This window comes from Oncorhynchus gorbuscha, unplaced genomic scaffold (genome assembly GCF_021184085.1).
Source record: "Oncorhynchus gorbuscha isolate QuinsamMale2020 ecotype Even-year unplaced genomic scaffold, OgorEven_v1.0 Un_scaffold_830, whole genome shotgun sequence".
Lineage (NCBI taxonomy): Eukaryota > Metazoa > Chordata > Actinopteri > Salmoniformes > Salmonidae > Oncorhynchus > Oncorhynchus gorbuscha.
In genome coordinates this window covers 193,346-220,547 of record NW_025745829.1, presented here as the reverse complement: position 1 = coordinate 220,547, position 27,202 = coordinate 193,346, and the positions used below count along the sequence as shown (strand labels likewise).

Genomic DNA, 27,202 nt, shown 5'->3' with positions numbered 1-27,202 from the left:
ACAGTAGAACATCAGACAGCAGAACATCAGACAATAGAACATCAGACAGCAGAACATCAGACAGCAGAACATCAGACATCAGAACAGCAGAACATCAGACAGTAGAACATCAGACAGCAGAACATCAGACAGTAGAACATCAGACAGCAGAACATCAGACAGCAGAACATCAGACAGTAGAACATCAGACAGTAGAACATCAGACAGCAGAACATCAGACAGTAGAACATCAGACAGCAGAACATCAGACAGCAGAACATCAGACAGCAGAACATCAGACAGTAGAACATCAGGCAGTAGAACATCAGACAGCAAAACATCAGACAGTAGAACATCAGACAGTCAAACATCAGACAGCAGAACATCAGACAGTAGAACATCAGGACATCAGACAGTAGAACATCAGACAGCAGAACATCAGACAGTAGAACATCAGACAGTAGAACATCAGACAGCAGAACATCAGACAGCAGAACATCAGACAGTAGAACATCAGACAGTAGAACATCAGACAGCAGAACATCAGACAGCAGAACATCAGACAGTAGAACATCAAGACATCAGACAGTAGAACATCAGACAGCAGAACATCAGACAGCAGAACATCAGACAGCAGAACATCAGGACATCAGACAGTAGAACATCAGACAGCAGAACATCAGACAGTAGAACATCAGACAGTAGAACATCAGACAACAGAACATCAGACAGGAGAACATCAGACAGGAGAACATCAGACAGGAGAACATCAGACAGTAGAACATCAGACAGCAGAACATCAGACAGTAGAACATCAGACAGTAGAACATCAGGACATCAGACAGTAGAACATCAGACAGCAGGACATCAGACAGTAGAACATCAGACAACAGAACATCAGACAGCAGAACATCAGATAGCAGAACATCAGACAGTAGAACAACAGACAGCAGAACAACAGACAGTAGAACATCAGACAGCAGAACATCAGACAGCAGAACATCAGACAGCAGAACATCAGACAGCAGAACATCAGACAACAGAACATCAGACAGCAGAAAATCAGAACATCAGACAGCAGAACATCAGACAGCAGAACACCAGACAGCAGAACAACAGAACATCAGACAGCAGAACACCAGACAGCAGAACAACAGAACATCAGACAGCAGAACATCAGACAGCAGAACATCAGACAGTAGAACATCAGGACATTAGACAGTAGAACATCAGACAGCAGAACATCAGACAGCAGAACATCAGACAGTAGAACATCAGACAGCAGAACATCAGACAGCAGAACATCAGACAGTAGAACATCAGGACATCAGACAGTAAAACATCATACAGCAGAACATCAGACAGTAGAACATCAGACAGCAGAACAACAGACAGCAGAACATCAGACAGCAGAACATCAGACAACAGAACATCAGACAACAGAACATCAGACAGCAGAACAACAGACAGCAGAACATCAGACAACAGAACATCAGACAACAGAACATCAGACAGCAGAACATCAGACAACAGAACATCAGACAGCAGAACATCAGACAGCAGAACATCAGACAGCAGAACATCAGACAGCAGAACATCAGACAGCAGAACAACAGACAGCAGAACAACAGACAGCAGAACATCAGACAGTAGAACATCAGGACATCAGACAGCAGAACATCAGACAGCAGAACATCAGACAACAGAACATCAGACAACAGAACATCAGACAACAGAACATCAGACAGTAGAACATCAGACAGCAGAACATCAGACAGCAGAACATCAGACAACAGAACATCAGACAACAGAACATCAGACAGCAGAACAACAGACAGCAGAACATCAGACAGCAGAACATCAGACAGCAGAACATCAGAACATCAGACAGCAGAACATCAGACAGCAGAACATCAGACAGAGACAGCAGAACATCAACAGCAGAACATCAGACAGCAGAACATCAGACAGCAGAACATCAGACAGCAGAACATCAGACAGCAGAACATCAGACAACAGAACATCAGACAACAGAACATCAGACAGCAGAACATCAGACAGCAGAACATCAGACAGCAGAACATCAGACAGTAGAACATCAGACAGCAGAACATCAGACAGCAGAACATCAGAACATCAGACAGCAGAACATCAGAACATCAGACAGCAGAACATCAGACAGCAGAACATCAGAACATCAGACAGCAGAACATCAGACAGCAGAACATCAGACAGCAGAACATCAGACAGTAGAACATCAGACATCAGACAGCAGAACATCAGACAGCAGAACATCAGACAGTAGAACATCAGACAGTAGAACATCAGACAGCAGAACATCAGACAGAACATCAGAACATCAGACACAGAACATCAGAACATCAGACAGCAGAACATCAGACAGCAGAACATCAGAACATCAGACAGCAGAACATCAGACAGCAGAACATCAGACAGCAGAACATCAGACAGTAGAACATCAGACAGCAGAACATCAGACAGCAGAACATCAGACAGTAGAACATCAGACAGTAGAACATCAGACAGCAGAACATCAGACAGCAGAACATCAGACAGCAGAACATCAGACAGTAGAACATCAGGTCATCAGACAGCAGAACATCAGACAGTAGAACATCAGACAGCAGAACATCAGACAACAGAACAGCAGACAACAGAACATCAGACAATAGAACATCAGACAACAGAACAGCAGAACATCAGACAGCAGAACATCAGACAGCAGAACATCAGAACATCAGACAGCAGAACATCAGACAGCAGAACATCAGAACATCAGCAGAACATCAGAACATCAGACAGCAGAACATCAGACAGTAGAACATCAGACAGTAGAACATCAGACAGTAGAACATCAGACAACAGAACATCAGACAGCAGAACATCAGACAGCAGAACATCAGACAACAGAACGGCAGACAGAACATCAGAACAGAACATCAGACAGCAGAACATCAGAACATCAGACAGCAGAACACCAGACAGCAGAACATCAGACAACAGAACATCAGACAGCAGAACATCAGACAGCAGAACATCAGAACATCAGACATCAGAACATCAGACAGCAGAACATCAGACAGCAGAACATCAGACAGCAGAACATCAGACAGCAGAACATCAGACATCAGAACAGCAGAACATCAGACAGTCAGAACATCAGACAGCAGAACATCAGACAGTAGAACATCAGACAGCAGAACATCAGACAGTAGAACATCAGACAGTAGAACATCAGACAGCAGAACATCAGACAGTAGAACATCAGACAGCAGAACATCAGACAGCAGAACATCAGACAGCAGAACATCAGACATCAGACAGTAGAACATCAGACAGACAGAACATCAGACAGTAGAACATCAGACAGTCAGAACATCAGACAGCAGAACATCAGACAGCAGAACATCAGACACAGAACATCAGCAGAACATCAGACAGAACATCAGACAGTAGAACATCAGACAGCAGAACATCAGACAGTAGAACATCAGACAGTAGAACATCAGGACATCAGACAGTAGAACATCAGACAGCAGAACATCAGACAGTAGAACATCAGACAACAGAACATCAGACAGCAGAACATCAGACAGCAGAACATCAGACAGTAGAACATCACAGACAGCAGAACATCAGACAGTAGAACATCAGACAGCAGAACATCAGACAGCAGAACATCAGACAGCAGAACATCAGACAGCAGAACATCAGACAACAGAACATCAGACAGCAGAAAATCAGAACATCAGACAGCAGAACATCAGACAGCAGAACATCAGACAGACAGCAGAACAACAGAACATCAGACAGCAGAACACCAGACAGCAGAACAACAGAACATCAGACAGCAGAACATCAGAGCAGAACATCAGACAGCAGAACATCAGGACAGACAGTAGAACATCAGACAGCAGAACATCAGACAGCAGAACATCAGACAGAACATCAGACAGAACATCAGACAGCAGAACATCAGACAGTAGAACATCAGACAGAACATCAGACAGCAGAACATCAGACAGCAGAACATCAGACAGTAGAACATCAGACAGCAGAACATCAGACAGCAGAACATCAGACAGCAGAACATCAGACAACAGAACATCAGACAACAGAACATCAGACAGCAGAACAACAGACAGCAGAACATCAGACAACAGAACATCAGACAACAGAACATCAGACAGCAGAACATCAGAACACACACAGAACATCAGACAGCAGAACATCAGACAGCAGAACATCAGACAGCAGAACATCAGACAGCAGAACATCAGACAGCAGAACATCAGACAGCAGAACATCAGACAGCAGAACATCAGACAGTAGAACATCAGAACATCAGACAGCAGAACATCAGACAGCAGAACATCAGACAGCAGAACATCAGACAACAGAACATCAGACAACAGAACATCAGACAGTAGAACATCAGACAGCAGAACATCAGACAGCAGAACATCAGACAGCAGAACATCAGACAGCAGAACATCAGACAGCAGAACATCAGACAGCAGAACATCAGACAGCAGAACATCAGAACATCAGACAGCAGAACATCAGACAGTCAGAACATCAGACAGCAGAACATCAGACAGCAGAACATCAGACAGCAGAACATCAGACAGCAGAACATCAGACAGTAGAACATCAGACAGCAGAACATCAGACAGCAGAACATCAGACAGCAGAACATCAGACAGCAGAACATCAGACAGCAGAACATCAGACAGCAGAACATCAGACAGTAGAACATCAGACAGTAGAACATCAGACAGCAAAACATCAGACACAGAACATCAGACAGTCAAACATCAGACAGCAGAACATCAGACATCAGAACATCAGAACATCAGACAGTAGAACATCAGACAGCAGAACATCACAGTCAGAACATCAGACAGTAGAACATCAGACAGCAGAACATCAGACAGCAGAACATCAGACAGTAGAACATCAGACAGTAGAACATCAGACAGCAGAACATCAGACAGCAGAACATCAGACAGTAGAACATCAGAACATCAGACAGTAGAACATCAGACAGCAGAACATCAGACAGCAGAACATCAGACAGCAGAACATCAGACATCAGACAGTAGAACATCAGACAGCAGAACATCAGACAGTAGAACATCAGACAGTAGAACATCAGACAACAGAACATCAGACAGGAGAACATCAGACAGGAGAACATCAGACAGGAGAACATCAGACAGTAGAACATCAGACAGCAGAACATCAGACAGTAGAACATCAGACAGTAGAACATCAGGACATCAGACAGTAGAACATCAGACAGCAGAACATCAGACAGTAGAACATCAGACAACAGAACATCAGACAGCAGAACATCAGATAGCAGAACATCAGACAGCAGAACAACAGACAGCAGAACAACAGACAGTAGAACATCAGACAGCAGAACATCAGACAGCAGAACATCAGACAGCAGAACATCAGACAGCAGAACATCAGACAACAGAACATCAGACAGCAGAAAATCAGAACATCAGACAGCAGAACATCAGACAGCAGAACATCAGACAGCAGAACAACAGAACATCAGACAGCAGAACATCAGACAGCAGAACAACAGAACATCAGACAGCAGAACATCAGACAGCAGAACATCAGACAGTAGAACATCAGGACATTAGACAGTAGAACATCAGACAGCAGAACATCAGACAGCAGAACATCAGACAGTAGAACATCAGACAGCAGAACATCAGACAGCAGAACATCAGACAGTAGAACATCAGGACATCAGACAGTAAAACATCATACAGCAGAACATCAGACAGTAGAACATCAGACAGCAGAACATCAGACAGCAGAACATCAGACAGCAGAACATCAGACAACAGAACATCAGACAACAGAACATCAGACAGCAGAACAACAGACAGCAGAACATCAGACAACAGAACATCAGACAACAGAACATCAGACAGCAGAACATCAGACAACAGAACATCAGACAGCAGAACATCAGACAGCAGAACATCAGACAGCAGAACATCAGACAGCAGAACATCAGACAGCAGAACATCAGACAGCAGAACATCAGACAGCAGAACATCAGACAGCAGAACATCAGACAGTAGAACATCAGAACATCAGACAGTAGAACATCAGACAGTAGAACATCAGACAACAGAACATCAGACAACAGAACATCAGACAACAGAACATCAGACAGTAGAACATCAGACAGCAGAACATCAGACAGCAGAACATCAGACAACAGAACATCAGACAACAGAACATCAGACAGCAGAACAACAGACAGCAGAACATCAGACAGCAGAACATCAGACAGAACATCAGAACATCAGACAGCAGAACATCAGACAGCAGAACATCAGACAGCAGAACAGCAGAACATCAGACAGCAGAACATCAGACAGCAGAACATCAGACAGCAGAACATCAGACAGCAGAACATCAGATAACAGAACATCAGACAACAGAACATCAGACAGCAGAACATCAGACAGCAGAACATCAGATAGCAGAACATCAGACAGTAGAACATCAGACAGCAGAACATCAGACAGCAGAACATCAGAACATCAGACAGCAGAACATCAGAACATCAGACAGCAGAACATCAGACAGCAGAACATCAGAACATCAGACAGCAGAACATCAGACAGCAGAACATCAGACAGCAGAACATCAGACAGTAGAACATCAGACAGCAGAACATCAGACAGCAGAACATCAGACAGTAGAACATCAGACAGTAGAACATCAGACAGCAGAACATCAGATAGCAGAACATCAGAACATCAGACAGCAGAACATCAGAACATCAGACAGCAGAACATCAGACAGCAGAACATCAGAACATCAGACAGCAGAACATCAGACAGCAGAACATCAGACAGCAGAACATCAGACAGTAGAACATCAGACAGCAGAACATCAGACAGCAGAACATCAGACAGTAGAACATCAGACAGTAGAACATCAGACAGCAGAACATCAGACAGCAGAACATCAGACAGCAGAACATCAGACAGTAGAACATCAGGTCATCAGACAGCAGAACATCAGACAGTAGAACATCAGACAGCAGAACATCAGACAACAGAACAGCAGACAACAGAACATCAGACAATAGAACATCAGACAACAGAACAGCAGAACATCAGACAGCAGAACATCAGACAGCAGAACATCAGAACATCAGACAGCAGAACATCAGACAGCAGAACATCAGAACATCAGACAGCAGAACATCAGACAGTAGAACATCAGACAGTAGAACATCAGACAGTAGAACATCAGACAACAGAACATCAGACAGCAGAACATCAGACAGTAGAACATCAGACAACAGAACGGCAGACAGTAGAACATCAGAGAACAGAACATCAGACAGCAGAACATCAGAACACCAGACAGCAGAACACCAGACAGCAGAACATCAGACAACAGAACATCAAACAGCAGAACATCAGACAGCAGAACATCAGAACATCAGACATCAGAACATCAGACAGCAGAACATCAGACAGCAGAACATCAGACAGCAGAACATCAGACAGCAGAACATCAGACATCAGAACAGCAGAACATCAGACAGTAGAACATCAGACAGCAGAACATCAGACAGTAGAACATCAGACAGCAGAACATCAGACAGTAGAACATCAGACAGTAGAACATCAGACAGCAGAACATCAGACAGTAGAACATCAGACAGCAGAACATCAGACAGCAGAACATCAGACAGCAGAACATCAGACATCAGACAGTAGAACATCAGACAGCAGAACATCAGACAGTAGAACATCAGACAGTAGAACATCAGACAACAGAACATCAGACAGGAGAACATCAGACAGGAGAACATCAGACAGGAGAACATCAGACAGTAGAACATCAGACAGCAGAACATCAGACAGTAGAACATCAGACAGTAGAACATCAGGACATCAGACAGTAGAACATCAGACAGCAGGACATCAGACAGTAGAACATCAGACAACAGAACATCAGACAGCAGAACATCAGATAGCAGAACATCAGACAGTAGAACAACAGACAGCAGAACAACAGACAGTAGAACATCAGACAGCAGAACATCAGACAGCAGAACATCAGACAGCAGAACATCAGACAGCAGAACATCAGACAACAGAACATCAGACAGCAGAAAATCAGAACATCAGACAGCAGAACATCAGACAGCAGAACACCAGACAGCAGAACAACAGAACATCAGACAGCAGAACACCAGACAGCAGAACAACAGAACATCAGACAGCAGAACATCAGACAGCAGAACATCAGACAGTAGAACATCAGGACATTAGACAGTAGAACATCAGACAGCAGAACATCAGACAGCAGAACATCAGACAGTAGAACATCAGACAGCAGAACATCAGACAGCAGAACATCAGACAGTAGAACATCAGGACATCAGACAGTAAAACATCATACAGCAGAACATCAGACAGTAGAACATCAGACAGAACAACAGAACAATCAGACAGCAGAACATCAGACAGCAGAACATCAGACAACAGAACATCAGACAACAGAACATCAGACAGCAGAACAACAGACAGCAGAACATCAGACAACAGAACATCAGACAACAGAACATCAGACAGCAGAACATCAGACAACAGAACATCAGACAGCAGAACATCAGACAGCAGAACATCAGACAGCAGAACATCAGACAGCAGAACATCAGACAGCAGAACAACAGACAGCAGAACAACAGACAGCAGAACATCAGACAGTAGAACATCAGGACATCAGACAGCAGAACATCAGACAGCAGAACATCAGACAACAGAACATCAGACAACAGAACATCAGACAACAGAACATCAGACAGTAGAACATCAGACAGCAGAACATCAGACAGCAGAACATCAGACAACAGAACATCAGACAACAGAACATCAGACAGCAGAACAACAGACAGCAGAACATCAGACAGCAGAACATCAGACAGCAGAACATCAGAACATCAGACAGCAGAACATCAGACAGCAGAACATCAGACAGCAGAACAGCAGAACATCAGACAGCAGAACATCAGACAGCAGAACATCAGACAGCAGAACATCAGACAGCAGAACATCAGATAACAGAACATCAGACAACAGAACATCAGACAGCAGAACATCAGACAGCAGAACATCAGATAGCAGAACATCAGACAGTAGAACATCAGACAGCAGAACATCAGACAGCAGAACATCAGAACATCAGACAGCAGAACATCAGAACATCAGACAGCAGAACATCAGACAGCAGAACATCAGAACATCAGACAGCAGAACATCAGACAGCAGAACATCAGACAGCAGAACATCAGACAGTAGAACATCAGACAGCAGAACATCAGACAGCAGAACATCAGACAGTAGAACATCAGACAGTAGAACATCAGACAGCAGAACATCAGATAGCAGAACATCAGAACATCAGACAGCAGAACATCAGAACATCAGACAGCAGAACATCAGACAGCAGAACATCAGAACATCAGACAGCAGAACATCAGACAGCAGAACATCAGACAGCAGAACATCAGACAGTAGAACATCAGACAGCAGAACATCAGACAGCAGAACATCAGACAGTAGAACATCAGACAGTAGAACATCAGACAGCAGAACATCAGACAGCAGAACATCAGACAGCAGAACATCAGACAGTAGAACATCAGGTCATCAGACAGCAGAACATCAGACAGTAGAACATCAGACAGCAGAACATCAGACAACAGAACAGCAGACAACAGAACATCAGACAATAGAACATCAGACAACAGAACAGCAGAACATCAGACAGCAGAACATCAGACAGCAGAACATCAGAACATCAGACAGCAGAACATCAGACAGCAGAACATCAGAACATCAGACAGCAGAACATCAGACAGTAGAACATCAGACAGTAGAACATCAGACAGTAGAACATCAGACAACAGAACATCAGACAGCAGAACATCAGACAGTAGAACATCAGACAACAGAACGGCAGACAGTAGAACATCAGAGAACAGAACATCAGACAGCAGAACATCAGAACACCAGACAGCAGAACACCAGACAGCAGAACATCAGACAACAGAACATCAAACAGCAGAACATCAGACAGCAGAACATCAGAACATCAGACATCAGAACATCAGACAGCAGAACATCAGACAGCAGAACATCAGACAGCAGAACATCAGACAGCAGAACATCAGACATCAGAACAGCAGAACATCAGACAGTAGAACATCAGACAGCAGAACATCAGACAGTAGAACATCAGACAGCAGAACATCAGACAGTAGAACATCAGACAGAACATCAGACAGCAGAACATCAGACAGCAGAACATCAGACAGAACATCAGACAGTAGAACATCAGACAGCAGAACATCAGACAGCAGAACATCAGACAGCAGAACATCAGAACATCAGACAGTAGAACATCAGACAGCAGAACATCAGACAGTAGAACATCAGACAGTAGAACATCAGACAGCAGAACATCAGACAGAACATCAGACAGAACATCAGACAGCAGAACATCAGACAGTAGAACAGGATAAAGCAGAACATCAGACAGCATGTACTCAGACAAAAATCAGACAGCAGAAGATGAACATGAGAACATTGACACAGAACTCAGACAGTCCCCCTCCATGGCTGTTCCCTGTGCAGCATGTACTCACAAAAATGAGGACCCCTGCAGAAACACACTTGACACACATGGCACTGACACAGACCCACACACACACACACACACACACACACACACACACACACACACACACACACACACACACACACACACACACACACACACACACACACACACACACACACACACACACACACACACACACACACACACACACACACACACAGAGAGAGAGAGAGAGGGAGGCCTGTTAATTACTGAGAAGCATAGAGCCCTGTACAACATAAAACAAAAGAAGGTTATGCCATCGCGTGTCTCCAGGATGGATGAGCTGCAGTTCACCTACGGGTCTTTGGGCTCTAGAGAAGTTAAATACGTCCTCTTAGAGACTGAGGTGAGAAGAGCCGTCGTCTCCTCTCTTCCACAACAAGGAGATACAAGGACAGACATGAGAGAGTAAAAGCTAAGCGCAGAGAGATGTCAGTCCCCAAGAGATTGTGGGAACCTGTCACTGCCAGGCTGAGTCCCCGAGTGACTCGTGAGCGACTCTGTGTCATGTGGGGACCGTGTGGGAGGATGTGTTATACTTCGTCAGAATCAGTGGATCCTGGTGTGATGAGGACCAACAGTCTCTTCCAGCTATGATGGTGTTGACCAGGACGACGCCACCTGCTGCCACCTGTCACAGCTGACTCACTTCACATGCTGCAGTGACACCGTTCAGACGACACAAACCTCGTCACTTAAGATAGGCAGTGTGCTGTCTGTCTGACCTCGTCACTTAGATAGGCAGTGTGCTGTCTGTCTGCCCTTAGATAGGCAGTGTGCTGTCTGTCTGACCTCGTCACTTAGATAGGCAGTGTTCTGTCTGTCTGACCTCGTCACTTAGATAGGCAGTGTGCTGTCTGTCTGACCTCGTCACTTAGATAGGCAGTGTGCTGTCTGTCTGACCTCGTCACTTAGATAGGCAGTGTGCTGTCGGTCTGACCTCGTCACTTAGATAGGCAGTGTGCTGTCTGTCTGACCTCGTCACTTAGATAGGCAGTGTGCTGTCTGTCTGCCCTTAGATAGGCAGTGTGCAGTCTGTCTGCCCTTAGATAGGCAGTGTGCAGTCTGTCTGCCCTTAGATAGGCAGTGTGCAGTCTGTCTGCCCTTAGATAGGCAGTGTGCAGTCTGTCTGCCCTTAGATAGGCAGTGTGCAGTCTGTCTGCCCTTAGATAGGCAGTGTGCAGTCTGTCTGCCCTTAGATAGGCAGTGTGCAGTCTTGTCTGACCTCGTCACTTAGATAGGCAGTGTGCAGTCTGTCTGCCCTCGTCACTTAGATAGGCAGTGTGCTGTCTGTCTGACCTCGTCACTTAGATAGGCAGTGTGCTGTCTGTCTGACCTCGTCACTTAGATAGGCAGTGTGCTGTCTGTCTGACCTCGTCACTTAGATAGGCAGTGTGCTGTCTGTCTGACCTCGTCACTTAGATAGGCAGTGTGCTGTCTGTCTGACCTCGTCACTTAGATAGGCAGTGTGCTGTCTGTCTGACCTCGTCACTTAGATAGGCAGTGTGCTGTCTGTCTGACCTCGTCACTTAGATAGGCAGTGTGCTGTCTGTCTGACCTCGTCACTTAGATAGGCAGTGTGCTGTCTGTCTGACCTCGTCACTTAGATAGGCAGTGTGCTGTCTGTCTGACCTCGTCACTTAGATAGGCAGTGTGCTGTCTGTCTGACCTCGTCACTTAGATAGGCAGTGTGCTGTCTGTCTGCCCTTAGATAGGCAGTGTGCTGTCTGTCTGACCACACACACACACACACACACACACACACACACACACACACACACACACACACACACACACACACACACACACACACACACACACACACACACACACACACACACACACACACACACACACACACACAACTCCAGTGTCCCACTCTGCAGCTGTGGTTCCTGTTTAAAATAGGACTAGGGGCAGCTGGACGATTTCACACTGCCAAATAGAAGATGGACAGAAATAATTCCCTTCACTATCTCCCCCCCCTCTCTCCTCTACTCTCCTCCTTTCCTTCTTTCCTCTCCATCCTCATCCTCTCTTCTCTATTCTCCTCTCATTCCTCTCCTCTCTATTCTCCTCCTCTCTTCTCCTCTTTATTCTCCTCCTCTCCTCTCCTCCCCCTCTCTATTCTCCTCCTCTCCTCCACTCTTCTCCTCCTCTCCTCTCTCTTGTCCTCTCTATTCTCCTCCACTCTTCTCCTCCTCTCCTCTCTATTCTCCTCCACTCTTCTCCTCCTCTCCTCTCTATTCTCCTCCACTCTTCTCCTCCACTCCTCTCTATTCTCCTCCTCTCCTCCACTCTTCTTCTCCTCTCCTCTCTATTCTCCTCCACTCTTTCTCCCTCTCCTCTCTCTTCTCCTCTCTATTCTCCTCCTCTCCTTTCTATTCTCCTCCTCTCTCCTCTCTATTCTCCTCCTCTCCTCTCTATTCTCCTCCTCTCTATTCTCCTCCTCCTCTCTCCTCCTCCTCTCTATTCTCCTCCTCTCCTCCTCCTCTCTATTCTCCTCCTCTCTATTCTCCTCCTCTCCTCCTCCTCTCTATTCTCCTCCTCTCCTCCTCCTCTCTATTCTCCTCCTCTCCTCCTCCTCTCTATTCTCCTCCTCTCCTCTCTATTCTCCTCCTCTCTATTCTCCTCCTCCTCTCTCCTCCTCCTCTCTATTCTCCTCCTCTCCTCTCTATTCTCCTCCTCTCCTCTCCTCCTCCTCTCTATTCTCCTCCTCTCCTCTCTCCTCCTCTCCTCTCTATTCTCCTCCTCTCTATTCTCCTCCTCTCCTCTCCTCCTCCTCTCCTCCTCCTCTCTCTATTCTCCTCCTCTCCTCCTCTCCTCTCCTCCTCCTCTCTATTCTCTCCTCCTCTCCATTCTCCTCCTCTCTATTCTCCTCCTCTCTCTCTCCTCCTCTCTATTCTCCTCCTCTCTATTCTCCTCCTCTCTATTCTCCTCCTCCTCTCTATTCTCCTCCTCTCTCCTCCTCCTCCTCCTCCTCTCTATTCTCCTCCTCCTCTCTATTCTCCTCCTCCTCTCTATTCTCCTCCTCTCCTATCTATTCTCCTCTCATTCCTCTCTCCTCCTCCTCTCTTCTCCTCTCTCCTCCTCCTCTCTTCTCCTCTCATTCCTCTCTCCTCCTCTCTATTCTTCCCCTCCTCCTCAGAGAGCAGCAGTTCCCTAAAGCCATTTACAGCAGAATACTGGCCCTCCCTCAGGTGTAGAGCTCAATAGACCCATGTTATAGAGTGTGTGGTTTCAATAGACCCATGTTATAGAGTGTGTGGTTTCAATAGACCCATGTTATAGAGTGTGTGGTTTCAATAGACCCATGTTATAGAGTGTGTGGTTTCAATAGACCCATGTTATAGAGTGTGTGGTTTCAATAGACCCATGTTATAGAGTGTGTGGTTTCAATAGACCCATGTTATAGAGTGTGTGGTTTCAATAGACCCATGTTATAGAGTGTGTGGTTTGTGTGTGTGTTTCTGTCACTAGCCCTGATCGATTCTGCTGTGCTCACCAAGCCAGAGACTCCTTATTTATCTTTATTTAACTAGGCATGTCAGTTAAAGAACAAATTCATATCTACTCAGAAACGAAGCACACACCAAACCTCTTCAGGGTCAACAGGTGCAGTGATCAGTAAGCTGCTCTGACAGCTGATGCTTAAAGTTAGAGAGGGAGATATGAGACTCCAGCTTCAGTGATTTTTGCAATTCGTTCCAGTCATTGGCAGCAGACAACTGGAAGGAAAGGCGGCCAAAGGAGGAGTTGGCTTTGGGGATGACCAGTGAAATATACCTGCTGGAGCGCGTGCTACGGGTGGGTGCTGCTATGGTGACCAGTGAGCTGAGATAAGGCGGGACTTTACCTAGCATAGATTTATTTATGACCTGGAACCAGTGGGTTTGGTGATTAATATGTAGCGAGGACCAACCAACGAGAGCGTACAGATCACAGAGGTGGGTAGTATATGGGGCTCTGGTGACTAAAAGGATGGCACTGTGATAGAATACATCCAGTTTGCTGAGTAGAGTGTTGGAGGCTATTTTGTAAATGACATCGCCAAGGATAGGTCAGTCAATGATTGGTAGGATAGTCAGTTTTATGAGGGTATGTTTGGCACCCTCCCGCCCGACTAGCATCACTCCTCTGGACGGTTCTGACTTAGAATATGTGGACAACTACAAATACCTAGGTGTCTGGTTAGACTGTAAACTCTCCTTCCAGACTCACATTAAGCATCTCAATCCACAATTAAATCTAGGGAATAGATTTCCTCAAACTCCACCGCTAGACACCTCCTAGCCTCCCCCAGCCCCACCGCTAGCCACCTCCTAGCCTCCCCCAGCCCCACCCCTAGCCGCCTCCTAGCCTCCCCCAGCCCCACCGCTAGCCTCCCCCAGCCCCACCGCTAGCCACCTCCTAGCCTCCCCAGCCCCACCGCTAGCCACCTCCTAGCCTCCCCCAGCCCCACCGCTAGCCACCTCCTAGCCTCCCCCAGCCCCACCGCTAGCCACCTCCTAGCCTCCCCAGCCCCACCGCTAGCCACCTCCTAGCCTCCCCCAGCCCCCCAGCCCCACCTCCTAGCCTCCCCCAGCCCCACCGCTAGCCACCTCCTAGCCTCCCCAGCCCCACCGCTAGCCTCCTCCTAGCCTCCCCAGCCCCACCGCTAGCCACCTCCTAGCCTCCCCCAGCCCCACCTCCTAGCCTCCCCCAGCCCCACCTCCTAGCCTCCCCCAGCCCCACCCCTAGCCACCTCCTAGCCTCCCCCAGCCCCACCGCTAGACACCTCCTAGCCTCCCCCAGCCCCACCGCTAGCCACCTCCTAGCCTCCCCCAGCCCCACCTCCTAGCCTCCCCCAGCCCCACCTCTAGCCTCCCCCAGCCCCACCTCTAGCCTCCCCCAGCCCCACCTCTAGCCTCCCCAGCCCCACCTCCTAGCCTCCCCCAGCCCCACCTTCTAGCCTCCCCCAGCCCCACCTCTAGCCACCTCCTAGCCTCCCCCAGCCCCACCGCTAGCCTCCCCCAGCCCCACCGCTAGCCACCTCCTAGCCTCCCCCAGCCCCACCGCTAGCCACCTCCTAGCCTCCCCCAGCCCCACCGCTAGCCTCCCCCAGCCCCACCGCTAGCCACCTCCTAGCCTCCCCCAGCCCCACCTCCTAGCCTCCCAGCCCCACCTCCTAGCCTCCCCCAGCCCCACCTCTAGCCTCCCCAGCCCCACCTCTAGCCTCCCCCAGCCCCACCTCCTAGCCTCCCCCAGCCCCACCTCCTAGCCTCCCCCAGCCCCACCTCTAGCCACCTCCTAGCCTCCCCCAGCCCCACCGCTAGCCACCTCCTAGCCTCCCCCAGCCCCACCGCTAGCCTCCCCCAGCCCCACCTCCTAGCCTCCCCAGCCCCACCTCCTAGCATCCCCCAGCCCCACCTCCTAGCCTCCCCCAGCCCCACCGCTAGCCACCTCCTAGCCTCCCCCAGCCCAACCGCTAGCCTCCCCCAGCCCCACCTCCTAGCCTCCCCAGCCCCACTGCTAGCCTCCCCCAGCCCCACCTCCTAGCCTCCCCCAGCCCCACCTCCTAGCCTCCCCCAGCCCCACCGCTAGCCTCCCCCAGCCCCACCTCCTAGCCTCCCCAGCCCCACCTCCTAGCCACCTCCTAGCCTCCCCCAGCCCCACCTCTCCTAGCCTCCCCCAGCCCCACTGCTAGACACTAGGAGGTGTCTAGCGGTGGAGTTTGAGGAGGTGCAGCGTATACAGGAAGTGTTTTCTCACAGGACAGAGAACATTGGATTCAGATTTCCTTCATCAATCAGAACACGGCCTCCCGGGTGGCGCAGTGGTTAAGGGCGCTGTACTGTGCCACCAGACACTCTGGTTTCGGGCCCAGGCTCTGTCGTAACCGGCAGCGACCGGGAGGTCCGTGGGGCGACGCACAATTGGCCTAGCGTCGTCCGGGTTAGGGAGGGCTTGGCCGGTAGGGATGTCATTGTCTCATCGCGCACCAGCGACTCCTGTGGCGGGCCCGAGCGCAGTGCTCGCTAACCAAGGTTGCCAGGTGCACGGTGTTTCCTCCGACACATTGGTGCGGCTGGGTTGGATGCGCGCTGTGTTAAGAAGCAGTGTATCGAAGGACACATGACTTTCAACCTTTGTCTCTCCCAAGCCCGTACGGGAGTACGGGAGTTGTAGCGATGAGACAAGATAGTAGCTACTAAAACAATTGGATACCACGAAATTGTGGAGAAAAAGGGGTAAAATTAAAAAATATATAAATATTATATTTAAAAATCAATCAGAACACAGCTACTTCTTCGTACACCTCCTTCTCCTCCTCCACCTTCACTACTATCTCCTCCTCCACCTCCTCCTCCACCTTCACTACTATCTCCTCCTCCACCTCCTCCTTCACTACTATCACCTCCTCCATTATCTGCTCCACATCCTCCTCCATTATCTCCTCCACCTCCACCTCCTTCTCCATTATCTGCTCCACCTCCTCCTTCTCCTTCACTACTATCTCCTCCTCCACCTCCTCCTTCACTACTATCTCCTGCTCCACCTCCTCCTCCATTATCTCCTCCACCTCCTCCTTCACTACTATCTCCTGCTCCACCTCCTCCTCCATTATCTACTGCTCCACCTCCTCCTTCACTACTATCTCCTCCACTATCTCCTCCTCCTCCATTATCTCCTCCACCTCCTCCTCCATTATCTCCTCCACCTCCTCCTCCATTATCTCCTCCACCTCCTCCTTCACTACTATCTCCTCCACTATCTCCTCCTCCTCCATTATCTGCTCCACCTCCTCCTTCACTACTATCTCCTGCTCCCACTCCATTATCTGCTCCACCTCCTCCTCCATTATCTCCTCCTCCTCCATTATCTGCTCCACCTCCTCCTTCACTACTATCTCCTGCTCCACCTCCTCCTCCATTATCTCCTCCTCCTCCATTATCTGCTCCACCTCCTCCTCCATTATCTGCTCCACCTCCTCCATTATCTGCTCCACCTCCTCCTCCATTATCTGCTCCACCTCCTCCTCCATTATCTGCTCCACCTCCTCCTCCATTATGTGCTCCACCTCCTCCTCCATTATCTCCTCCTCCACTATCTTTAGTCTGATGAAAGGATCCACTCTCTCTCTCAGTCCTTGAGAGCAGTATGATAATAACAAGACGGTTAAACAATCCTCAAAGTGTGCTGCTCCAGACTAGGAGAAGAATGCAACGGAAATACTGGAAATCCTCAAGAGTTTATTTGGGTTATAGTTTAAGGTTTAGTTTATATAGTGTCACGCGCGGCATATTTTTGGCCACCCGACTGACATGATCCAGATTAGAGTTTTATTTGAGAGGTTTTTACGTTCCCTCACGTTAACGGTGTACTCTTCACTGCCTACATAGTGCACTGCTTCTGATCGACGCCCCTGCACCCTATTCCCTATTAAAAGCGGAGCCTGGAGGGGTCAAAGGTAGTGCACTTTATAGAAAACAGGGAGCCATTTGTGACTCTGGTTCAGCTCCAGTGTCAGATAGGAGAAGGGGTTTTCCTGAGGTAAACTCTGTACTGTCTGTCTCTGTACTGTCTGTGTCAGAGAGGGGAAGGGGTTTTTCTGAGGTAAACTCTGTACTGTCTGTCTCTGTACTGTCTGTGTAAGAGAGTTGAAGGGGTTTTCCTGAGGTAAACTCTGTACTGCTGTCTGTGTAAGAGAGGAGAAGGGGTTTTCCTGAGGTAAACTCTGTACTGTCTGTCTCTGTACTGTCTGTGTCAGAGAGGGGAAGGGGTTTTCCTGAGGTAAACTCTGTACTGTCTGTCTCTGTACTGTCTGTGTAAGAGAGGTGAAGGGGTTTTTCTGAGGTAAACTCTGTACTGTCTGTCTCTGTACTGTCTGTGTCAGAGAGGGGAAGGGGTTTTCCTGAGGTAAACTCTGTACTGTCTGTCTCTGTACTGTCTGTGTCAGAGAGAAGGGGTTTTCCTGAGGTAAACTCTGTACTGCTGTTTGTGTCAGAGGGGAAGGGGTTTTCCTGAGGTAAACTCTGTACTGCTGTTTGTGTCAGAGAGGGGAAGGGGTTTTCCTGAGGTAAACTCTGTACTGCTGTCTGTGTAACAGAGGAGAAGGGGTTTTTCTGAGGTAAATTCTGTACTCTCTGTGTAAGAGAGGAGAAGGGGTTTTTCTGAGGTGAACTCTGTACTGTCTGTGTAAGAGAGGAGAAGGGGTTTTCCTGAGGTAAACTCTGTACTGTGTGTCTCCGTACTGTCTGTGTCTCTGTCTACCTCTAGTAGCTTTATGACTCTGGGCCGACATCACAGAGACACAGTTCAGGCCCTGGCAGATCTCTCTCTTCATTCTCTTTATCTCACCATCTTTATTCCGTTAATTCTCAGTGTAAAAATATCTTCTTTAAAAAACCTCTGTGGGAAGTGAAAACGGGGGACAGCAGAGTTTAAAACCAAACCAAACGTCAAATGTTAAGATGTACTGTACATACTGTGTGTACCCATAAACCCCATCAATGCCTGTTGTTTTCCAGAGTCATTATGTCAACCTGAGGATTTTTTTTAAACCTTTATTTAATGAGGCAAGTCAATTAAGAACAAAACTTATGTTTGATGACAGCCTATGAACAGTGGGTTAACTGCCTTGTTCAGGGGCAGAATGAGAACCTTTTTACCTTGTCAGCTCTGGGATTTGATCTTACTACCTTGCGGTTACAAGTCCAACGCTCTAACCACTTGGCTACCTGCCACCCCAATAGAGTAGGCTATTCTAAAACAGACACAACCACTTAACTGTCCTCCTCACAAACCACACGTCTTTACGTCAACCCCATCTGCAGTAACTTAGAAATTGACGTACACAAACAAAACCATTTCAATTTGGTGGTTTTGAGAGATGAAGAGGAGATATATGAATGAAAGAATGAATGAACGAAATGACACTTTATAAAACACATTAGAAGAGTTTAGAAAATCTCTCCAGGTCACCGGAGTGTGCTGTCACAGCCAGACTCATTGATACCCCACCACCAGGTCAGCCAGTCCCCTTGATACCCCACCACCAGGTCTGCCAGTCCCCTTGATACCCCACCACCAGGTCAGCCAGTCCCCTTGATACCCCACCACCAGGTCATCCAGTCCCCTTGATACCCCACCACCAGCCCTGCCAGTCCCCTTGATACCCCACCACCAGGTCAGCCAGTCCCCTTGATACCCCACCACCAGGTCTAACAGTCCCCTTGATACCCCACCACCAGGTCAGCCAGTCCCCTTGATACCCCACCACCAGGTCTGCCAGTCCCCTTGATACCCCACCACCAGGTCTAACAGTCCCCTTGATACCCCACCACCAGGTCAGCCAGTCCCCTTGATACCCCACCACCAGGTCTAACAGTCCCCTTGATACCCCACCACCAGGTCAGCCAGTCCCCTTGATACCCCACCACCAGCCCAGCCAGTCCCCTTGATAAACCCACCACCAGCCGTGCCAGTCCCTTTGATACACCACCACCAGCCCTGCCAGTCCCCTTGATACCCCACCACCAGGTCTGCCAGTCCCCTTGATACCCCACCACCAGGTCTGCCAGTCCCCTTGATACCCCACCACCAGGTCTGCCAGTCCCCTTGATACCCCACCACCAGGTCATCCAGTCCCCTTGATACCCCACCACCAGGTCTGCCAGTCCCCTTGAAACCCCACCACCAGGTCAGCCAGTCCCCTTGATACCCCACCACCAGGTCTGCCAGTCCCCTTGATACCCCACCACCAGGTCATCCAGTCCCCTTGATACCCCACCACCAGCCCTGCCAGTCCCCTTGATACCCCACCACCAGCCCAGCCAGTCCCCTTGATAAACCCACCAGCAGCCGTGCCAGTCCCTTTGATACCCCACCACCAGCCCTGCCAGTCCCCTTGATACCCCACCACCAGCCCTGCCAGTCCCCTTGATACCCCACCACCAGCCCTGCTAGTCCCCTTGATACCCCACCACCAGCCCTGCCAGTCCCCTTGATACCCCAGCACCAGGTCTGCCAGTCCCATGATACCCGAGCACCAGGTCAGCCAGTCCCCTTGATACCCCACCACCAGGTCATCCAGTCCCCTTGATACCCCACCACCAGGTCAGCCAGTCCCCTTGATACCCCACCATCAGGTCATCCAGTCCCCTTGATACCCCACCACCAGGTCAGCCAGTCCCCTTGATACCCCACCATCAGGTCTAATAGTCCCCTTGATACCCCACCACCAGGTCAGCCAGTCCCCTTGATACCCCACCACCAGGTCAGCCAGTCCCCTTGATACCCCACCATCAGGTCATCCAGTCCCCTTGATACCCCACCACCAGGTCTAACAGTCCCCTTGATACCCCACCACCAGGTCATCCAGTCCCCTTGATACCCCACCACCAGGTCTGCCAGTCCCCTTGATACCTCACCACCAGGTCTAACAGTCCCCTTGATACCCCACCACCAGGTCTGCCAGTCCCCTTGAAACCCCACCACCAGGTCAGCCAGTCCCCTTAATACTCCACCACCAGCCCTGCCAGTCCCCTTGATACCCCACCACCAGCCCAGCCAGTCCCCTTGATACCCCACCACCAGCCAGGCCAGTCCCCTTGATACCCCACCACCAGCCCTGCCAGTCCCCTTGATACCCCACCACCAGCCCTGCCAGTCCCCTTGATACCCCACCACCAGGTCTGCCAGTCCCTTGATACGCCACCACCAGGTCATCCAGTCCCCTTGATACCCCACCACCAGGTCTGCCAGTCCCCTTGATACCCCACCACCAGGTCTGCCAGTCCCCTTGATACCCCACCACCAGGACGAACAGTCCCCTTGATACATTTACATACCCCACCATCAGGTCTAACAGTCCCCTTGATACCCCACCACAAGGTCTGCCAGTCCCCTTGAAACCCCACCACCAGGTCAGCCAGTCCCCTTAATACTCCACCACCAGCCCTGCCAGTCCCCTTGATACCCCACCACCAGCCCAGCCAGTCCCCTTGATTCCCCACCACCAGCCCTGCCAGTCATTTACATTACATTTAAGTCATTTAGCAGACGCTCTTATCCAGAGCGACTTACAAATTGGTGCATCCACCTTATGACATCGAGTGGAACAGTCACTTTACAATAGTGCATCTAAATCTTAAGGGGGGGGGGTGAGAGTGATTACTTATCCTATCCTAGGTATTCCTTAAAGAGGTGGGGTTTCAGGTGTCTCCGGAAGGTGGTGATTGACTCCGCTGTCCTGGCGTCGTGAGGGAGTTTGTTCCACCATTGGGGGGCCAGAGCAGCGAACAGTTTTGACTGGGCTGAGCGGGAGCTGTACTTCCTCAGTGGTAGGGAGGCGAGCAGGCCAGAGGTGGATGAACGCAGTGCCCTTGTTTGGGTGTAGGGCCTGATCAGAGCCTGGAGGTACTGAGGTGCCGTTCCCCTCACAGCTCCGTAGGCAAGCACCATGGTCTTGTAGCGGATGCGAGCTTCAACTGGAAGCCAGTGGAGAGAACGGAGGAGCGGGGTGACGTGAGAGAACTTGGGAAGGTTGAACACCAGACGGGCTGCGGCGTTCTGGATGAGTTGAAGGGGTTTAATGGCACAGGCAGGGAGCCCAGCCAACAGCGAGTTGCAGTAATCCAGACGGGAGATGACAAGTGCCTGGATTAGGACCTGTGCCGCTTCCTGTGTGAGGCAGGGTTGTACTCTGAGGATGTTGTAGAGCATGAACCTACAGGAACGGGCCACCGCCTTGATGTTGGTTGAGAACAATAGGGTGTTGTCCAGGATCACGCCAAGGTTCTTAGCGCTCTGGGAGGAGGACACAATGGAGTCGTCAACCGTGATGGCGAGATCATGGAACGGGCAGTCCTTCCCCGGGAGGAAGAGCAGCTCCGTCTTGCCGAGGTTCAGCTTGAGGTGGTGATCCGTCATCCACACTGATATGTCTGCCAGACATGCGATTCACCACCTGGTCATCAGAAGGGGGAAAGGAGAAGATTAATTGTGTGTCGTCTGCATAGCAATGATAGGAGAGACCATGTGAGGTTATGACAGAGCCAAGTGACTTGGTGTATAGCGAGAATAGGAGAGGGCCTAGAACAGAGCCCTGGGGGACACCAGTGGTGAGAGCGCGTGGTGAGGAGACAGATTCTCGCCACGCCGCCTGGTAGGAGCGACCTGTCAGGTAGGATGCAATCCAAGCGTGGGCCGCGCCGGAGATGCCCAACTCGGAGAGGGTGGAGAGGAGGATCTGATGGTTCACAGTATCGAAGGCAGCCGATAGATCTAGAAGGATGAGAGCAGAGGAGAGAGAGTTAGCTTTAGCAGTGCGGAGCGCCTCCGTGATACAGAGGAGAGCAGTCTCAGTTGAATGACTAGTCTTGAAACCTGACTGATTTGGATCAAGAAGGTCATTCAGAGAGAGATAGCGGGAGAGCTGGCCAAGGACGGCACGTTCAAGAGTTTTGGAGAGAAAAGAAAGAAGGGATACTGGTCTGTAATTGTTGACATCGGAGGGATCGAGTGTAGGTTTTTTCAGAAGGGGTGCAACTCTCGCTCTCTTGAAGACGGAAGGGACGTAGCCAGCGGTCAGGGATGAGTTGATGAGCGAGGTGAGGTAAGGGAGAAGGTCTCCGGAAATGGTCTGGAGAAGAGAGGAGGGGATAGGGTCAAGCGGGCAGGTTGTTGGGCGGCCGGCCGTCACAAGACGCGAGGTTTCATCTGGAGAGAGAGGGGAGAAAGAGGTCAGAGCACAGGGTAGGGCAGTGTGAGCAGAACCAGCAGTGTCGTTTGACTTAGCAAACGAGGATCGGATGTCGTCGACCTTCTTTTCAAAATGGTTGACGAAGTCATCTGCAGAGAGGGAGGAGGGGGAGGGGAGGAGGATTCAGGGGGGAGGAGAAGGTGGCAAAGAGCTTCCTAGGGTTAGAGGCAGATGCTTGGAATTTAGAGTGGTAGAAAGTGGCTTTAGCAGCAGAGACAGAGGAGGAAAATGTAGAGAGGAGGGAGTGAAAGGATGCCAGGTCCGCAGGGAGGCGAGTTTTCCTCCATTTCCGCTCGGCTGCCCGGAGCCCTGTTCTGTGAGCTCGCAATGAGTCATCGAGCCACGGAGCGGGAGGGGAGGACCGAGCCGGCCTCCCCTTGATACCCCACCACCAGCCCTGCCAGTCCCCTTGATACCCCACCACCAGCCCAGCCAGTCCCCTTGATACCCCACCACCAGCCCTGCCAGTCCCCTTGATACCCCACCACCAGCCCTGCCAGTCCCATTGATACCCCACCACCAGGTCTGCCAGTCCCTTGATACGCCACCACCAGGTCAGCCAGTCCCCTTGATACTCCACCACCAGCCCTGCCAGTCCCCTTGACACCCCACCACCAGGTAAGCCAGTCCCATTGATACCCCACCACCAGACCAGGCAGTCCCATTGATACCCCACCACAAGGTCAGCCAGTCCCCTTGATACCCCACCACCAGGTCAGCCAGTCCCCTTGATACCCCACCACCAGCCCAGCCAGTCCCCATGATACCCCAGCACCAGGTCTGAGATGTATACCAATCAAATGGAGAGAAGAGAGGGAAGGGAGGAGTAGACAGAGGAGAGCTAAGTGTTTCAGCTCTGCTCTCTGATGAGATGGCTCCTCAGCTGACTGTTTCAGCTCTGCTCTCTGATGAGATGGCTCCTCAGCTGACTGTTTCAGCTCTGCTCTCTGATGAGATGGCTCCACAGCTCACTGTTTCAGCTCTGCTCTCTGATGAGATGGCTCCTCAGCTGACTGTTTCAGCTCTGCTCTCTGATGAGATGGCTCCTCAGCTGACTGTTTCAGCTCTGCTCTCTGATGAGATGGCTCCTCAGCTCACTGTTTCAGCTCTGCTCTCTGATGAGATGGCTCCTCAGCTGACTGTTTCAGTTCTGCTCTCTGATGAGATGGCTCCTCAGCTTTATAAATCTGTTACAGTGCGCTGCTCTATAACACACCTTGAATTGAATCCTTGCCTTAATCTGCTTGCTGTCTATCGTCTGAATCCAAACTTTAGATCCACGCAGACGGACCTTGAATTTAATCCTTGCTTTAATCTGCTTGGTGTCTATCGTCTGAATCCAAACTTTAGATCCACGCACACGGGCCTTGAATTGACATAGAAATCTCCAACTCGAAAGTACTACTACTAAATTAGAATATGAAATTAGGACTTGAATCCAAGGTACAGTGATGAAGTAAACCACTAACTGCACTTTAAACTCATTTACTTAATAATCCAATGTAAAACTACTAAAATTAATTTACACCACATTTCTTAATAATATAAATACTGTACACTACTTTACTTAATAATATACACTACTTTACTAATGTACACTACTTTACTTAATAATATACACTACTTTACTAATGTACACTACTTTACTTAATAATATACACTACTTTACTAATGTACACTACTTTACTTAATAATATACACTACTTTACTAATGTACACTACTTTACTTAACAATATACATTACTTTACTTAATAAATACTTTACACTGCTTTACTTAATAATATCATGTTCACTACTTTACTAATGTACACTACTTTACTTAACAATATACACTACTTTACTTAATAAATACTTTACACTGCTTTACTTAATAATATAATGTTCACTACTTTACATAATAATATAATGTACACTACTTTACTTAGTAATATAATGTTCACTACTTTACTAATGTAAGAAGTAATGGCACCCTATGGGCCCTGGTCAGAAGAAGTAATGGCACCCTATGAGAGAGAGAGCGAGAGAGCGAGAGAGCGAGAGAGCGAGAGAGCGAGAGAGCGAGAGAGCGAGAGAGCGAGAGAGCGAGAGAGCGAGAGAGAGGACTAGACTAGACTAGACTAGACCAGACTAGACTAGAGACTAGACAGACCAGACAGGGGAGAGACAGACAGGCAGACAGACAGGGGGAGAGACAGACAGGCAGACAGACAGGGGGAGAGACAGACAGGCAGACAGACAGGGGGAGAGACAGACAGGCAGACAGACAGGGGGAGAGACAGGGGGAGAGACAGACAGACAGACAGTGGGGGGAGACACAAATGACAGACAGACAGACAGACAGACAGACAGACAGACAGACAGACAGACAGACAGACAGACAGACAGACAGACAGACAGACAGACAGACAGACAGACAGAGAGACGGACGGACGGACGGACAGACGGACGGACGGACAGACGGACAGACGGACAGACGGACAGACGGACAGACGGACAGACGGACAGACGGACAGACGGACAGACGGACAGACGGACAGACGGACAGACGGACAGACGGACAGACGGACAGACGGACAGACAGACAGACGGACGGACAGACGGACAGACGGACAGACGGACAGACGGAGGGAGGGGGAGAGGGGGAGAGACAGACAGACAGACAGACAGACAGACAGACAGACAGACAGACAGACAGACAGACAGACAGACAGACAGACAGACAGACAGACAGACAGACAGACAGACAGACAGACAGAGACAGAGACAGACAGACAGACAGACAGACAGACAGACAGACAGACAGACAGACAGACAGACAGACAGGGGACAGGGAGAGGGAGAGACAGGACAGACAGACAGACAGACAGACAGACAGACAGACAGAGGGAGAGGGAGAGGGGGGGGAGGGGGAGAGAGAGACAGACAGGGGAGGAGAGGGGGAGACAGACGGAGAGGGGAGAGGGAGGGGGAGAGAGAGACAGACAGACGGAGAGGGGAGAGGGAGAGAGGGGGAGAGAGAGACAGACAGACAGACAGACAGACGGAGAGGGGAGAGAGAGACAGCAACATGATAGTGATCTATACGATATATGACTGGATCAATGAGAATGTAGAATTGATCTTTTTTTAAATTTTATTTCACCTTTATTTAACCAGGTAGGCTAGTTGAGAACAAGTTCTCATTTGCAACTGCGACCTGGCCAAGATAGAGCATAGCAGTGTGAGCAGACAACACAGAGTTACACATGGAGTAAACAATTAACAAGTCAATAACACATCTTCTCTATAAAGCAGGAAATAATATTTCTCAGGTCCTGTAGGAATGGGGTGGGAAACTGAAATCCATGGGCGAATCGATCAATGTTTATTATTTCATCTGATGAGGAGGAATGGTACTGGTATAGCTATAGCGATAGTGGTAGGTGGTGATTGGATATGGTGATGGTACTGGTATAGCTATAGCGATAGTGGTAGGTGGTGATTGGATATGGTGATGGTATATGGATTGGATATAAGTTATAGTGGTAGGTGGTGATTGGATATGGTGATGGTATATGGATTGGATATAAGTTATAGTGGTAGGTGGTGATTGGATATGGTCATGTTATATGGATTGGATATAAGTTATAGTGGTAGGTGGTGATTGGATATGGTGATGTTATATGGATTGGATATAAGTTATAGTGGTAGGTGGTGATTGGATATGGTCATGTTATATGGATTGGATA

At 49.2% G+C, this 27,202-nt stretch overlaps 1 protein-coding gene across 1 annotated transcript in view; it reads right to left on the bottom strand.

Moving 5' to 3' along the window:
* Nucleotides 1-17,569, bottom strand: part of LOC124020476 (tetraspanin-18-like) — a 34,424-nt gene extending 16,855 nt beyond the window's left edge. Inside the window, exon 1 of the mRNA XM_046335722.1 lies at nt 17,453-17,569. Coding sequence (XP_046191678.1) covers nt 17,453-17,569 — 117 coding nt within the window. The remainder of the gene's footprint in view (nt 1-17,452) is intronic.
* Nucleotides 17,570-27,202: the final 9,633 nt, after the last annotated feature.